This window comes from Chinchilla lanigera, unplaced genomic scaffold (assembly GCF_000276665.1).
Source record: "Chinchilla lanigera isolate Chin_1 unplaced genomic scaffold, ChiLan1.0 scaffold00094, whole genome shotgun sequence".
Classification (NCBI taxonomy): Eukaryota; Metazoa; Chordata; class Mammalia; order Rodentia; family Chinchillidae; genus Chinchilla; species Chinchilla lanigera.
In genome coordinates, this window is record NW_004955495.1 from 7,161,616 (window position 1) to 7,178,093 (window position 16,478).

Below are 16,478 nucleotides of genomic sequence, written 5' to 3' on the forward strand. Positions count from 1 at the left end.
TTTGTCTTTTTGAGGCAGGGTCTCGCTATGCAGTTCAGGCTGGACTTGAGCTTACTTTGTAGCTCAGGCTGGTCTCGAACTCATGATGATCCTCCTGCCTCAACCTCCCAAGTGCTGGGATTATGGGTGTGCACCACCATACCCAGCCTGGACTTGAACTTTGGATCATCCTCCTGCCTCAGCCTTCTAGAGTGCTAGAGTCACAGGCCTGTGCCACCACACCCTGCTCACAGCCTGGAGTCTCTTCACACACTCAAACATATGATCTTTTCAGTGAGCTGCAGAGGGCCCGAACTGTAAAAATAGAGCAAAATAAATAGGAAAAGTAAGTCAGCCCCACCTCTTCCTGGCCTTCCCAGCCACCACTGTGATGTTGCAGTAGGTGTGGGCGAGTCAGGAAGCCTGCACATGGGGAGAGTGGGTTGGGACATTGAGGGGACCCTGTGCCGACCTCTCCTGCTGAGTCTGAGGGTCTCTGGATGTTTGAAGTTTCAGCTGCCAGATTTCTTGATATCTTTGACACAGGGCGATAACAGCAGGATTTTCTCCCAACTATTTATTTGGAAAAGTCCTCAGCCTACAGAGAAGTGGTAAAGATAACCCCATCAACACCCAGCGGCCCTCTCCTGGATTCTCGCTTGGGAACATGCTGTCCTCTCCGTCTCTGTGTCTGGCTCTCTCTGCCTCTCTCCTCATTTTTCTCCCACACTGACTTGCTAGCAAGTCATGACCATCGTGATCTCTAGCCTGTGTCCCCTCAGAAGTTGCAGAGACCCGGGCATCACGGCGTGCCCCTGTCATTCCAGCACTAGTGAGGCTGAGGCAGGAGGATCATTGTAAGTTTGAGGTCAGCCTGGGCTACAAAGTGAGTTCAAGACCACCCTGAACTGAACTGCATGGCGAGACCCTGTCTCAAAAAGAAAAAAAAAAAAAAAAAAAGGAAAAGGAAAAGAGGATGTTGATCCAATGCAGAAGCCAGTCGTGTAGCAAATGTACATGGAAAGAACTGGAACCTTCTTGGGAAGATGTGGGTCAGGAGGTCCTGGTCACCCACTTGGGTGACTGACTGGTGTCTATCTAGACTTTCTTGGACCAGGTGATACCATTATAGTGCACTGTTTATCCCTTGGGGAGGCATGTAGGCCTGGTCATTCCGTCTTTGTCTCGAGGCCTGGCCTTTGACAGACGCGCCTCCAGCCACAGTTGTGATGTGTTCTCATCCTCTGCACTCATTCCCTCAGGGGCCTAACCTGGTCTGGCTGCCTGTGATATTTCTACCTAATTTAGCTGCCTATAATACCGGGTGGAGCCAGGTCGACATTTAGGGTCCTTCCTGTCCCCAGGGGACTGCAGCCTGTCCCTGGAACTAGTGGCTCATGTGTCCTCTCTCCTCTCCCATTTCTCTCTCTCTGAGACAGGGTCTCCCTATGTAGGCCAGGCTGGCCTTGAACTCCCAGCACCCTTCTGCTTCAGCCTCCTGCATGCTGGGATAGCAGGTGTGCACCGAGTCCGGCTTCCTGGCCCCTTTAAGCCCCTGCTCACTAGGGTTGGGCAGGGACATGCCTGGGGCCAAAGATAAGCCTCACCCCAGTCCCGTACACAAAGCCTGGCCCCTTCTGATCTGCAGCCAGCTGGAGCTGCCCCAGCGCCTGCTGGGAGGAGGAGCTGGGAGGACGTCCAGTGGCCTCCAAGTACCTGGCTGGAGCCCCAGCTGGGCGGCTGCTTCCTCCTCCACCTCTCTGGCTCCCAATCAGCCTTGGGGAGCAATCATAAAGACCAGCAGCTGTGGGATGGTCCTTGAGAGCCTCGCCGAGGCTAAGACTCAGGGACGCAGCAGAAAAGGCCATGGGTGGAGGCGGCCCACACATCTGTGGAGGAAAAACAGATGAAGAGAGCTAGACACTTGGGAGGCTGAGGCAGGAGGATTGCCAGCCTGGGCTACACAGTGAGTTGAAGGCCAGTCTGGACTACATAGTGAGACCTGTCTCAAAAAATATTTAATTAAATAAAAAGGGATAGGGATGTGGCTTGGTGTGAAGGCCCTGGGTTCAATCTCTAATACCAAAAGCGGAATATACAACCAAGGTGAAGTCACCTGGCCTGGTCAGAGTCAAGGACCAGTGGAGGCCAAGCTGTTCTCACCTGGGGATCAGGACTAGAGAGATGCAGGCAACAGTCTGAAATCTCCTCCAACCTCAGGGCAGTGAGGCCCTGTACCCCTGGTCCCTTGTAAGAAAATCACTGGAGCCAGGTGTGGTGGTGCACGCCTGTAATCCCAGCACTTGGGAGGCTGAGGCAGGAGGATCGTTTCGAGTTGGAGACCAGCCAAGTCTACAAAGTGAGCTCAAGGCCAGCCTGAACTGCATAGCAAGACCCTGTCTCAAAAAGACAAGAAAAAAAAAAAAAAAGAAAAGAAAAGAAAAGAAAAAGATCACTGGAGCCATGTAGTTGGAAGGCAATCTTTAAATAATACTGCAGGGGCTGGGGATTTAGCGCAGTGGCAAAAGCGCCTGTTCGGCAAGCGCAAGGTCGTGAGTTTGGTTCCCGGTACAGGAGAAAAACAAAACAAAAAATAATAATACTGCAGATGGGATCCAGGGTCTTTGCACTGAACTCAAGCCCCTTTTGTTTTGTTTTGTTTTGAGACAGGATCTCGCTAAACTGCTAAACTGCCCATGGTGGACTCAAACTTGTGATCCTCCTGCCTCAGCCTCCTTCCTCAGTGCTGGGATTATAGGCATGCGTGAGCATGCCCAGTTGCCTCCTGTTTTTGGTTCTGCTTTTTCCAACTCCTTCTCTGTCTATATAAAGCTAGCCCACTAGGCATAGTGGTGCACACCTGTAAATTCCAGCACTTGGGAGGCTGAGGCAGGAGGATTGCCTCGAGTTCAACGCCAACCTGAATTATACAGCAAGATCTTGTCTCAAATAAATGAAAAACTCAGCTTCGTTTACTCAGGGCTTTGAAAGACTTGTCCTCATTTATGGGGTGACGTGGCCACACTTCAAGGGTAAATGTGAGCCTGGATGCCGGAGGGGACAGGAAGCATGGTCAGTGGAGCATTGCGGGGGCAGGGGCCCTGCATGGGCCTAGGTTTCTGGGGGGAGGTATGGAATCACACAGAAAGCCAATTACAGGACTGCCATGAATTCGAGGCCAGCCTGGGCCACACGGTGAGTTACTTCAAGGCTAGGTTCAACTACATAGCAAAACCCTGTCTCAAAAAAAAAAAAAAAAAAAAAAAAAGCCAATTAAGATCTCAAACTACACTGTTGTAAGTTCATTTTGAGGGGGCAGGGATGTGTGCTGAGGGTGGAACCCAGGGCCTTAAACACGCCAGGCAAGCACTCACCCCTGAACTACACCCCTGCAATTTAACTATAAATATTTTTAATTTTGAAGCTGGGTGTGGTGGTATGTCTATAATCTCAGCACTTGGCAGGGCGAGGCCAGAGGATCACCTTGAGTTTGAGGCCAGTCTGGGCTACATAGTGAGATCCTGGACTACTATGTCATAGAGAGACACTGTCTCTCAAAAGAAAAAAAAAAATTATTCTTAAATTTCAAGACACAAGCTCACTAAATTGCCCAGGCTGGCCTTGAACTTGGGATCCTCCTGCCTCAGGCTCCTGAGTAGCTGGGATGACAGGTTTGTGCCACCCTGCCCAGCCCAGAGACAATTTTATAACCCAAGAGGCTTTAGGGTCAGTAACAAGCCAGTGCTTACCCAGCCCAAGAGGCCCTCCCTGACCTCTGTAACTTGTCTCTGGCACCCTTACTGTCAGGCCCTTACTGTAGCTCAGGGTCACACGGAAGCTGCCACTACCTGGCCCTTTGTGAAGCCTCGTATTTTTTGTGGACTCTGTTCTCCTGTGTACCTATTTTATGTCAATTTAATCCACAGCCCAGTTAAACATCCTAGGCAGGTACAAGGAGTACGTTTCCTTCCTTTAGAGCCATAAAAGGGGTGAGGCTGTGACACACGCCACAGTGTGGATGAATGTTGAGGGTGCCGTGCTCGGTGAGAGACACCAGACAGAGGACACACAGCGTGGGCTCCACAGACAGGAAATGCCCAGGACAGGCGAGCCCAGAGACTGGAAGTGGCCTCGGGGTGCCTGGGCATGGAGGGGACGGTGACTGCTCACCGGGATGGGACTTTCTTTGCAGTGATGGAAAGTTGTGGAATTAGAGCTGAAAGCTGCATGACATTGCACGGCATTGTGCTGAAACCTCCGCACAGCCCTGAGCTCTGTGGACGCGAGGGTGTCGGGGATCTCAATAAACGTGGAGTCCAGGTGGAGGCTGGGGACATTCTGTGCAAGGACCCCCACCCTGCATGTCACCTGCACATGCCCTGCTCCCAGGGCTGAGAGCGCCTATGTCCAGACTCTGCCTAGGTCCCCAGTGCTGGCCGGTGCCGCCCTCTGCTGGCACCTGTGTCCCTGCCTCAAAGCCATCTGTGGTGGAGGAGCTTGGAGAGGCCACCTGAGCTTCAGAGGTGGGACGAGGCTCACAGGGTTTTTCTGTGTTTTTGAGACAGAGTGTCACTATGTAGCCCAGGCTGGCCTTGAAGTCACAGTGGCCCTCCTGCCTCAGCCTTCTGAGGGCTGAGATTATAGGTGTGCACCACCTTGATTGGCCCTCAGATTGTTTTTTGGATGCTGGGGGCTGGAAGCCAAGGCCTCCCACACTCACTGAGCTGTACCCCCAGGCTTCCTGATGGTTCATCACAACTTGTCCCCTGTGCCACCCTACTCCTGCTCCTCTCCATCCCTCCCCATGACACTTGGATGGGCAGATGGATGGATGGCTACTTGTTGATGGATGGGCGGAACCTACACTTCCCATCTGTTACGGCTTGTGTCTAGATGTCCCCCCAAAGCCTCATGCAATCACAGAGTTTTGGGAGGTGGCTGGATCTAGGATGTATGATGCTGGAATTAAGGGCATGTGATCACTAAATTATTCCACGGATGGGTTTAGCATAGTCCTGGGTGTAGATAATGGGAGGCCCACCCTGAGTGTGGATGATACCATCCAAAAGGTGGGTAGCCTGATAGCATATAAAGGGACAGAAACAAGCTGCTCTGGGGCTGGGGATTGAGCTCAGTGGCACAGTGCCTGCCTGGCAAGCACGAGTTCGTGAGTTCGATTCCCGGTACTGGAAAAAAAACAAAAAAACAAAAAAAAAGAAAGAAGCTGCTCTGCTACTTTGCTCCTTGCTGCCTTCTACCTTCCCTGCTTTGCCATGAGCTGTTTCTCCTCTGTGTTGCCCTTCTGCTGTGCCACCCTGCCTTGGAGGCAGCTGACTATGGACTGAAACCTCTGTGAACTGTGAGCTGAAATAAACCTTTCCTCCCTTTTTTTCTTCTTCTTTTCTTCTGATATGTTTGAGACAAGTTATGCAGTTCAGGCTGGACTTGAGCTCACTTTGTAGCCCAGGCTGGCCTCAAACTCTCAATGATTCTCCTGCCTCAGCCTCTCAAGTGCTGGGACTACAGGCGTGCACCACCATGCCCCGCCTCCTCCTTTGTCAGTATTTTGTCTCAGCAGTAAGAAAAGTAACTGAGGTATCATCATATTAAACCCCCAACTCAGAGAAGATCTATTCTGCCCCAGCCGGCAGAGCTCTGGACTGCCTTCACTTCCCTCCGCCTCACACTCCCAGGCTCTCGGCCAGCCCCGCCTGGCCTTGGGCTTTGGGAAGTGCCCCACTGGGCAATGCAGTGGGCTCTTCACAGCCTGAGCCTCGGTTTCTTGCTCCACAACATGGGTGTGTTAACAGCCCCAGCTCCTGGCCCCCTGTCCTGACTGCAGCCCTGGGCAGAGCAAAGAAGGGGCACCAGGTCTCAAAGGCCCCCAAGAGCTGGAGGAAGCTCACCCTGCACGGTTCCAAGGGTTACGTGGGGAGGGGTGCAAGAGTTCTGGTTCTTGTTGCTTTTCTGTCAACACCCAAATCAATCAAGATGAGAAAGAAATTTCATTTTTCTTCCGAAGTGACCTCACCTCCACATCAACTTCATAGGGTGTTTTCACCCCAGCCCCACCAGAAGGTTCCAGTCTGCAGAGGGGTACAGCCATCCTCTCCAAAATGAAGCTTGTGCCAGGCATGATGGCGTATGCCTGTCATCCCAGCACTTGGGAGGCTGAGGCAGGGGGATCACTGTGAGTTCAAGGCCAGCCTGAGGGGCATAGTGAGACCCTGTCTCAACAACAACAAAAAAAAGCTTGTGCCCCGACCAACCTCCTGCACTATTTTTTTTTTTTTTGTCTTTTTTTGAGACAGGGTCTCCCTGTGCAGTTCAGGCTGGCCTTGAACTCACTTTGTAGCCCAGGCTGGTCTCAAACTCCCAACAATCCTCCTGCCTCAGCCTCCCGAGTGCTGGAATTAGAGGGGTGCACCACCACGCCCGGCATGCACTTTGTTTTTAAATAGTTTTAAATTTTTGTTGTTGATTCAGGGTCTATCTATGTAGCCCAGTCTGGTGGTGAACTCCCAGTGATCCTCCTGCTTCAGCCTCCCAAGTTCTGGGATGACAGACTTGCAAAATATTCTATTTTTTGACTATGTGCTCCTCACAGATGGCACGAAATTTAAGAAGTTATCAGCAGACAGTGAACCTCCCTCTCACCCTCCTACCTTCTCATGAACCCCTTACAGTCACAGCAAGTGCAAACGTATTTTTCCTTCTCTTTTTGGCAGTACTGGGGATTGAACCCAAGGCTTTGCAGTGAGCTACAGCCCAGTCCTTTTTTATTTTTGAGATATTGTCTCACTAAGTCACACAGGTCGGGCTTGCATTTGTGATCCCCCTGGCCTCAGCCTCCTAGAGCCACTGGGATTACAAGTGTGTACCACTACATCCAGCTACAAGGACATTTTTTGTTTTGTTTTAAGGAATTTTTTCTTGTTTGTTTATTTTCCGGTACCGGGAATCAAACTCATGACCCTGCACTTGCCAGGCAGGCACTGTGCCGCTGAGCTAAATCCCCAGCCCGCCCCCTTTTGTTTTGTACCGGGCATCAAACTCGGGACCTCATGCTTGCCAGGCAGGCGCAATTCCACTGAGCTAAATTCCCGGCCCTCTTAAGGAAATTTTTATAGATTCTGTTAGAAATTCTCCAGGCTGTCTCCTAATTTGTTTTTGAGGGGACTGTGACATTCACAGCCCCACCCTGCACACAGGTGCGCACCTCTTCCGGAGGTTTCCTCACCCACAGCCTTCACAGGGTCTCCAGGGGGAGTGTGGCCCAGTAGTGAGCACCTGCCCAGCAACTGCGAGCCCCTGCTCCTGTCCCCAGCGCCCTGGAAAAGTGTTTCTAAAGACAGGAGCTTATGAGATAATACATCACATGGTCACACCCAAGAAGTTAGCAAGTATTCCACACTGTCAGTGTGCAAACTCTTGTCTCATCTGTATGATCAGTGAGATGTTTCCTTTGTCTTTGTAAAGACGGGGATCTTGATATGTAATCCAGGCTAGCCTCAAATTCACGGCAACCCTCCTCCCTCAGCCTCCCAAATGCTGAAATTACAGCCGTGCACCAAGCCCAGCTTTGTTCTTTCCTTCCTTCCCTCACTTGGTCCCTCCCCCTTTTTTTAGGGGGGCATAGAACCTAGACTGCTTGCTTAACTATACTTCTACCTCTTTGAGAAAGGATCTAAGTTGTCCAGGCTGGCCTTGAACTTGTGATCCTCTTGCCTCAGCCTTCCCAGTAGCTCAGCGTCCAGTAGGGGTTACAGGCGTGTACCAGTGTACCTTTTTCTGTGTGCTGGGGAAGGAATCCAGGGCCTGTGAAGGGAGTATGTCCCAGCCTGCCTCTTACTTTTTCTTTTGGTATCTGTGATTAAATCAGAGCCTTTGCACTGAGCTACATCCCCAGCAAACCCCCCGCTACCCCAACTTTGAGACAGGATCTCGCCAAGTGGCTATGTTGTTTTGGCTGGGCTGGAACTTACGATCTTCCTGCCTCAGCCTCCCAGAGCACTGGGATGACAGTGGGAACCACACCCAGCTTTTCCTTGTGATATGTTTTGTTTTTTGTCTTTTTGAGACAGGGTCTCACTATGCAGTTCAAGCTAGTATTAAACTCACTTTGTAGCCCAGGCTGGCCTTGAACTTGCAACAATCCTCCTGCCTCAGCCTCCCAAGTGCTGGGATTACAGGTGTGTGCCACCATGCCCAGCTTATTGTGATAAAAAGATCGACAAAACTTATGTTAACCATCTTTGCAGATAAAGCTCCAAGGCCTTGAGCTTGTTCACATGGCTGTGAACCATCCATCCCCACTTGTCTGAGAAACTCTCACCTTTCCAGCAGATGCTACGCCCACTATACACTAATCCCCCGTCCCCACTGGGCTCATCTGTACTTCTGTGACCACCACAGAGTACAGGGCCACACAGCTGAGGAGGAGGTAGGCTGGGGTGTGGCCTGGGTGGCCCCATGCTGCCAGGGTCCAGGCTCTAAGAAAGGACAGAAACTGCATGGTGTGGTGGCGCAGTCTGCAACTCTAGCACTCTGGAATGCTGAGGTGGGGGTGGGGGTGGGAGTGTGTGCCCAAGACCAAGTCCCACTGAGACAACTTAGACCCTGATTCAAAGTAAAAAGGGGTGGGGATGTGGCTCAGGGCAAAGGTCCTGAGCTCACTCTCTAGTGCGACAGAACCCCTTGTCCCCCCTCCACCTCCCAGACTGCTGACTGACCCCAGATCTGGCTGCTGTGGTGGCCGAGCTGGCCTGTAGTCCTTGGTGACAAGGAGCCCCCGGCTACCTCGTGCGCTCAGAGTGCACCTGCCTCCTCATAAGCAGTTTTATTTAGATTCAAACAAACCGAAGCAGAAGAGAGGGGCCACAAGTCATTGGCCACACATCACTGGATGCTGAGTCTGCGGCTCTTCGCTGTGAGCTGCTGGGCAGCAGGTCCTGACCCCTGCGTCACCTGACCCATCCTAGCCTGCCCGCCTGTCCCCATCTGGCTTCCAGGGCCCCACTGGGCCCTGCCAGTCCCTGAAGCCCAGGCCTTGGGCCGCCACTGTCCCCTGAAGCAGAGGCAAACTCAGAACATGGGGGGAGGGAGGGACCCAAGCGCCACCCACCAGGAGAGGGACTACGCGAGCTCCGTGAGGTAGTCCGTGGGCTGAGCCCACCAGGCCGGTCGTGAGGTAAAATCTGAGAGTTTATTTTGCGGGGCGCGGCGTCAGGACCCCTCGTTGTCAGAGCTGTCCTCGTCCCCAAGGCAGCTGCCGGCCTCCTCATCTGCCTCGCCGTCCTCGTAGTAGTCGTCGTAGAAGAGGTCTGTCCCCTCGTCAGGCGCTGGCGCCTTGCTCTTCACGCAGTACTCGGCCAGCGTGGTGGGCACCTTCACACCGTCACGCTCTGCATCCACTTTGGTCCCCAGGACCTGCTTCCTGGGGGGACAGGGAAGGTGAAGACACCGCTAGGGCCCGGCCCCCACTCCTGCGCGTTATACACTAGCCAGGACCGCAAGGAGATGCTGGGGAGAAGGCGGCAGCACTGGACCCCTCAACAGCAACACAGTCTGCTCAAGGAACCCGGGCAGGTGGCAGCCCAGCTCTCGGGAGCAGGAAGGAGGCAGGCCTGGGCCAGGCCGCAGACACGACCTGCACGGGGAGGGAGGTGACACCCAGCGCCCAGAACGGGAGACACCACCAAGCTAGGTCCCGGTCTGTGTGCCACCTGGCCCGGCAGAGGAGACAAGATGGAAATGCAGGCAGAGGTGCCACTGCGGTGCCCAGGCAGCTGGGGACTCGGGTCCCCGTGGCCCCAAGCAGGAAGGGCTAAGGGGGATGGACACAGAGTCCTTCCTGTAGAGACAACAGCAGGCAAGGATGGCACAATGGGCAGGGCTGAGCCCAGCCTGGTAGCACCTGAGGCAGACGCCACGCCCCACGGGCTCTGTGAAAGGCGCTTTCTACCAGAGCCCGCTCCTGTGTCCCTGACCAGGCCAGGCCTCTGGCTCTGTGGCCCGTTGGAACCGTGCAGGGACATGGGTTATTTCGAGGCTGAAACCCGCACTTTCAGATGCAGACAGCAGCCGCTGCAGCCCCACGTGGGCACAGAGGAGCGGCCCACAGGGAGCGCAGCAGATAAAAATAGTCCGGGTTTGATTTCTGCTCTGGGATGGGGGGGCATGGAGGCAACCGGGGAGGACTGGGTTGGAGCCGACCATGTGGGCCTTGGGTTCGCCGGGGGCTGGTGGGGCCCGCAGCCACCAGGGGTGTCCCCAGGGGCAGGCAGGTGGGAGGTGGCCAGGAGAGTGGCTAGGACAGCCAGCACTGCACAGCGTCCACCACAGCCCCCACCAGCTCGTCCAGGACAGTTGCCCGGGACACCTGGTGCCATCGGCTCTGGTGACAGCCAGGAGGCAGCACTGCCCACTGACACACACACACAGGCACGTTTGGCAAATACATGCAGACCCTATGTGCCCACACGCATGGCTCAAATTTAGAGTTCTTCTTGCACGAGCACCACAGAACCAGTGACAGAGAGCCGGGTGGGTGGTATACGCCTGTCTTCTCAGCACTTGGGGGGTGAGACAGGATTGTCACAAGTTCAAGGCCCGTCTTTCTCAAAAAAACCAATCTCCCTTGAAAAAACAACAAACGAATCACAAATGGAGACAGGTTAGCCTGCACCAGTGAGTCTACGCGTGCATGAATCGCATGAGTGACTCTAAGGGCCCATGTGATTCTATTCAGAGAAAACAGAAGCAGGGACGGAGGGTTTCCCGGGGGCCTCTGCCTGTCCCCACGTGTGTACTGCATCTGTGCCTAGAAGACACCAAGGACAGCTGGGCATGGTGGCGCACGCCTGCGGTCTGAGCTGTTGCGGAGGCTGACCCAGGAGGCTCCCAAGTTGGAGGCCAGCCTGGCCACCCTGGCAAGACAAAAAGTGCTGCAGGTGCAGCTGAGTGGTAGAGTGCTTCCCTAGCACGCGAGGCCCTGGGTTCCATGCCCAACACCTCACACAAAACCAAACCAAAGCAGACACCAAGGACCAGCTACAAACTGCAGAATGTGGACGGAGGGCAGCTCAGCTGGAGAAGCACAGGGTGGACCCTGGGGTGAGGGAAATCGGACACCTGGTGGTGGCCCCCACGTGGGGGCTGCCACGGGGGCACAGGACATTGCCAGACAGTGGGCTGCCGAGGCTGTTCACTTCACGCGCTCCCTCAGCAGCCCTGCCTGATGTGGTGGCCTGTACAGCACCAGTGTGTTATGGATAAAAATACATGTGAAGTCATTTATTTGTACTTGAAGCGCTGAAAATGAGGCATTAAACAACACCTCAGCCTCCCTTGAGTAAAATTTTAAAATTCTGAAAAAGCTAGGCATGGTGGTGCACATCTGTGTTCCTGGCGCTGAGAGGCTGAGGCGGGAAGATAACAAATTTGAGTTGCTCTCGGGCAAGTAAGTGAGAGATTACATCTCAATATAAAGAATAAAGCCTTGGTCTCTGGGTTCAAGTCTCTGTCCCACCAAAAATAAAACCTCACTCAAGATACCAGAAGACCTTCACCAATGGGGTGGAGGAATTTTCGGCTCTACCTGTGTTCTCATGCCGGAGCGCCCCTCTGCAGCACCCGGGGTGGAGCTCTGCCCCATCCCACGTCCTCATGGCCTCATCTGCATCCTGCCAGTCAGGGCCCACAGGCCAGGGCTCCTGCTAAGGCGCGGGCACCCCGCCTGCCTCTGCTGGCTCCTGCCTGGCCTTGCGCTGCTGAGTGGGGTCTTGCCCAGGCAGGGACAGACACAGTGTCCACCTCTCCCTGGCCGCAAGGAGCTGTGAGCTGCTGCCAGCACGGGGAACAATGCAGCCACTGTGTGTGTTTTTGGGTCAGGGCTGGTGTGGACGTGCCTGGCTCCTCTTGGGAGGAGCAGCTGGGGTGTGAGGTGTTATTTCTGATTAAAAGGTGAAGAATAAAGTGAAAAGAAACCTGGAAAAACCCTGGTGAACAGCTAAGTCCATCAGACAATGTGCCAGTGGAGCTGGGGGTGTGGCTCCGTGCTGAGCGCTGGCCTAGGACGTGGGAGGTGCTGGGTTCCCCCACCAGCACCAAAACACAGAACAAAACGAAACAAAACTACCAACCCCAAAACTGCAGAGACAAGGAGCCAGTGCACCCGGCTGAAGTGTCAATGGGCAGGGCCAAGGAGACCTCCACCCTCTTCCCCTGACCCACGTCCCACCTAGGGACGCCACCTGCTTTCCCTGTGGGGGACAGCTACAGGCTGGGCTCAGATGAGAGAGCTGGGCTGCGCAAAGCCTGCACAGCGAGTGGCTTCTATACCAGGAGTCCCCACAGGGAGGGCCACAGGTCTCTCCTCCTCTGGAAAGGTGTTCCAGTTTCAAAACCACAAATATGGCCGGTGTGGTGGTGCACGCTTGTAATCCTAGCACTCGGGAAGCTGAGGCAGGAGAGAGGCTGAGGCAGGAGGATTGCTGAAAGTTTGAGGCCAGCCCGGGCTACAAAGTGAACTGAATAGTGAAACTCTGTCTCAAAAAGACCACTCCCAAATATCAAGACCACAAATAAAAGCCATGTTTAGGTGACAAACTGAAAAAAGTGCCTAATATGTGACCTCAGGCACACATGAAGTGGATGTTGAATATATTAGCCCTGTGTGACAAGGCCACCATCTCGAGGACAGCGGCCCAGGCGTGCAGGGGCTCAGTCATGACGCAACGTGTGTGAAGCAATGACCCTGGTGGCCTCCTGGGTGTGCGTGTGGACAGGTGTGCTGCGCACGTGAGTGTGCCTCACGGCACACACTGCGCTCCCCCATGGCCAGGCCCTTCACAAGTGGAAGGAAGCAAAGCTGCGCCTCCCCTCCCCCAGTTTTCTTTCTTTCTCTCTTGTTTCTGTGTTCTCTGGCCTTGAACTCACTGCCAAGCCCCCTCCTCAAGCTCCCAAGTGCTGCGATTCTTGGAATCCGCCACCACGCCTGGGCGGCCCCCGCTTTTCAGGGAAGAGAAGGAAAGAGGCGAGGTGGGCCGGGCTGGCCGGCCGATTCTCACCGGATGATGTCTGTGTACTCGCGGTCTTTGCCCTTGCTCTCCTTCCACTTCCTGTACATCACCGAGGCGTCCACGTTGGCCGGCGAGAAGGTGTTGGGCTCGTTCAGCAGGGAGATCACGCTCAGGAGGATGGTCCTGGGGGAGTGGTGGGTCAGGGGAGGGGACACTGGGACACAAGAGCCTCCACCCTAGAGCCCAAGGAGCCTCAAGCGTGGGTGCGGTGGGGGACGCTGCAAGGGACGGGGCCAGGGACAGGCAGGCGCCCTCACCTGACATTCTGCGTGGGGTTCCACCGCTCCGAGGGCAGCTCCCCACTCTGGGGGTCGTCGACTGGGGGGTGCAGGATGGAGATGCACACATCCCCTGTCTGCGGGGAGAGAGAGCAGCAGAGCTCAGCTGGTCCCGGCACCGCCAAGCACGGGCCGCAGGAGGTGGGTGTGCGCGCGGGTGGCGAGTGCGCGTGCATGTGTGTGTGACTCTCCTCACTGGGAGGTAAGTGCGTGTCTGCGCCTGAGTCTGCGCGTGTGCAGGTGCATGCGTGGTGGCGTGGGCTCACCTCATAGATGTTTGGGTGCCACATCTTGGTCAGGAAGCGGAAGGCTGGTGGCGAGTACGGGTAGTCGATGGGGAACTTGAGCCGTGCCTGAGGGGCAGAAAGCAGGGTGCTCAGAGGAACCAGACCCCCCAAGACCTGCTTGCAGACGGGCGTTCAAGGCCCACCAGCACTGGTGCCTGAGGGATACGTCCCCAAAGAGACAGGGACTTCCCATCTGTCATCCACATCAGGCTACTTTGGCCTTTTCAGAGTCACATTGGCTGATCAAGCACAGCCACTTGAGAACATGGGTGCCGGCTACCTGGGCGGCCCTGACCCAGGCCCCTTTCAGCAGGGGCCACTGGCTGGCAGGGGCTCCAGGCCACCCTCGCAGCCCTGTGGCCCACAGAGAGCCTGGTGTCCAGGCTGAGGGAGGGCTGGCATGGACTCATTCCCCTGGCTGCGGGGGAGCTGAGTCGGCAGGCCCCTGGGGGAGACGTGTTCCATGTCACTGCCTCGTCCTGCCCACACAGCCAAGGGTGGCCACAAGGGAGGATCTGAGCCACCTCCCCAAGTCAGACCTAAGCCTGTGGCCAAGAGCATGACTCTGCCCACTGCTCTGAGGGCCTCAGCAGGTAAACAAGGGACCTCTGCTGTTTCCCTGGGGATCCCCGGCTACTGGCCAGGGCCCTGGAAATGTTTTAAGCTCTAATAGGTGGAGGGCAGCCTTCCCACCCCTCAGTCTTTAGAAAGCCCTAGAAACTTGCTCTCTGGGCACCCTCTGGGCTCCAGCATGAACTTGCCCGTGGCTTGACCACCTGGACTCAGGTCTGAGCACTGGTCGAGGTTCCTCAAGACTTCAAGGCCTCCCGAATCCAGGGTTGGGGTCTAAGCCTCTGTCCTCAAGAGCCATGAGGCAGGCAAAATTGGCCTTAACCGTGCCCAGGGCCAGTGTCTCCTTTCGAGCGTCTCTAAAGCTGTTGGTAAGGCTGAGTAAACTGAGGCTGAGGGAAGGAAAGTGCCCAGCCTAGAGGTGCACAGCAAGTGAGCCGTGAGAAGGGCGCGTGCTGTCAGACAGGACGCACACTGGCCTGCCTGCAAGGAAGGCGCTTCTGGAAGCAGCTAGGAAGCGATGGCGGCCTTGGGCACCCCACGATTTTCCTATTTCCACATCTTCTTTGCAAGACCCAGCCACCCACAGCCGAGACAGGAGGGTTCTGGTGGGTGGCAGAGCCACCCCGGGCTCCACACTGGCTCCCGAAGACAGAGCTGCGGCAGATGCCCACACGTGGCGGAGACCCTCCCCAACCTGCTCTGGAAGGAGGGCTAAGCCCGTAATGCCAGGCTCTGTCACGATCCTTTCTAGCTGAGGACCTCTGAGCATTCCTTCCACAACACAGCAGCACCAGGGCCCTGGCCTCAGGGTGGAACTTGGTCACCCCTGCTCTGAGCTGAGCCCAGGCTGCTCCCTCAGGCAGACAAAAGGAGCTGGACGGAGCTGCTGCTTACACAGTCTGGCGACTTCAAAAGTTTCTACGCCTAGACTCTGTTTTGAGTCCTGAGGTCCCACCCTGTTGTGTAACTCGGAACTGAAGCTCAAGAATCTCTCCCCAGGCCAGCAGGGTGTCCCATGTCTATAATCCCAGCACTCCAGAGGCTGAGGCAGGAGGATCATCAGGAGTTGGGGGCCACCCTGGGTTACACAGTGAGTTCAAGGCCAGTGTGAACTACATGATGAAACCCTATCTCAGAAAACCAGAATAAGTAAATAAACAACTGAATAAAAGAACAGCTCCCTAGCAGACAGTGCCGCTCCCCTTACAGTCAGTGGGCAGGTGTGGTGCAAACACAGACACCTGTGCAGGCCGCCTCTGCAGCACACCTGTGCAGTCCTGGCTTTGGCTTCTGCTCCTTCCCACAGGCTCCCCTCCTCACAGGTAGGGAGACCCCGCCTCGTCGTTCTGGCTCTAGAACAGGGTCCCGTGTCCCTGAAAGGAGTCCCAGGCCTCAGCTGGGCTCGGTTTGCAAGGTCAGGAAAACTGCCCTGATTTTTGCCCTTGTTCTTTGCCACACCGCACAGAAACAACACAGCCACTCCGAGGGCCAGAGCCGGGCTCCCTGGCCCCAGCAACAAAACACCAAAGCCTCGCTCAGCCTCAAACCATCCGAGAGGCAGAAGGAACGGCCCAGAAACCAAGATCTGGGCCCCAAGAAGCCACCTGCTCAGGGGAACCAGAGAGAGGCAGTCAGGAGTGACAGGGGATCCCCGGGTTGCTCCCGGGAGGGGAAGGGCAGCAGCCCGGGGTGCGGCTGGGGGGCCAGTGTGGGCGCGGCGGCCCTGGCCTCCACCCTCGCGAGGGCACAGGTTACATAAAACCAGGGAGGGGCCCGCTCTGGGGAAGGATGGCCGCTTTCCAAACAGGTCCGGCTGCCAAGCCCCATCCGGGCCCCTGCTGGAGCCGAGCAGTGGCCGCGCTAGCCGTCCCCAGTGCCCTCTTCCCGGGCGTCAGGTTAGCGAGCGCTCGGACCCGTACAAAGCGAGGGGCCCCGCCCGCCCTCTGGGTGAAGGAGGGAGCCTGGGCTGCTGCGGGGTCCTCGGGAGCCCGGGGAGACCGCTGCGGCGACGGACAGCGGCGGGGACGGGCAAGGGAAGGAGCCGGGGACGCAGGGGAGACCGAGGCTGCTCACCTTGAAGTAGCCGCCCTCGTAGTAGGTGTTGGGTGGCCCGAAGATGGCCACCTCCCAGTTGTACAGGTCGCCCTCGTCCACCAGAGCCACGCGGAAGCCCTCCACCGGCTCCTCCTGCAGCCCCTTGAGCTCCAGCAGCAGCGCCTTCTGGGAGCTGGGCACCAGCGGCCGAGCCATCGCGGCGGGCGGGGCGGCGGCGGCGGCGG

General features: G+C 55.9%; 1 protein-coding gene across 1 annotated transcript; it reads right to left on the reverse strand.

Moving 5' to 3' along the window:
- Positions 1-8,803: 8,803 nt before the first annotated feature.
- On the reverse strand, positions 8,804-16,478 carry Cdc34 (cell division cycle 34; the record flags this gene model as incomplete). The annotated part of the gene is given in 5 exon segments (XM_005406038.2): positions 8,804-9,415; positions 13,050-13,184; positions 13,319-13,416; positions 13,606-13,692; positions 16,273-16,478. Coding segments are annotated over 5 exon segments (708 nt in total). The 3' UTR covers positions 8,804-9,204.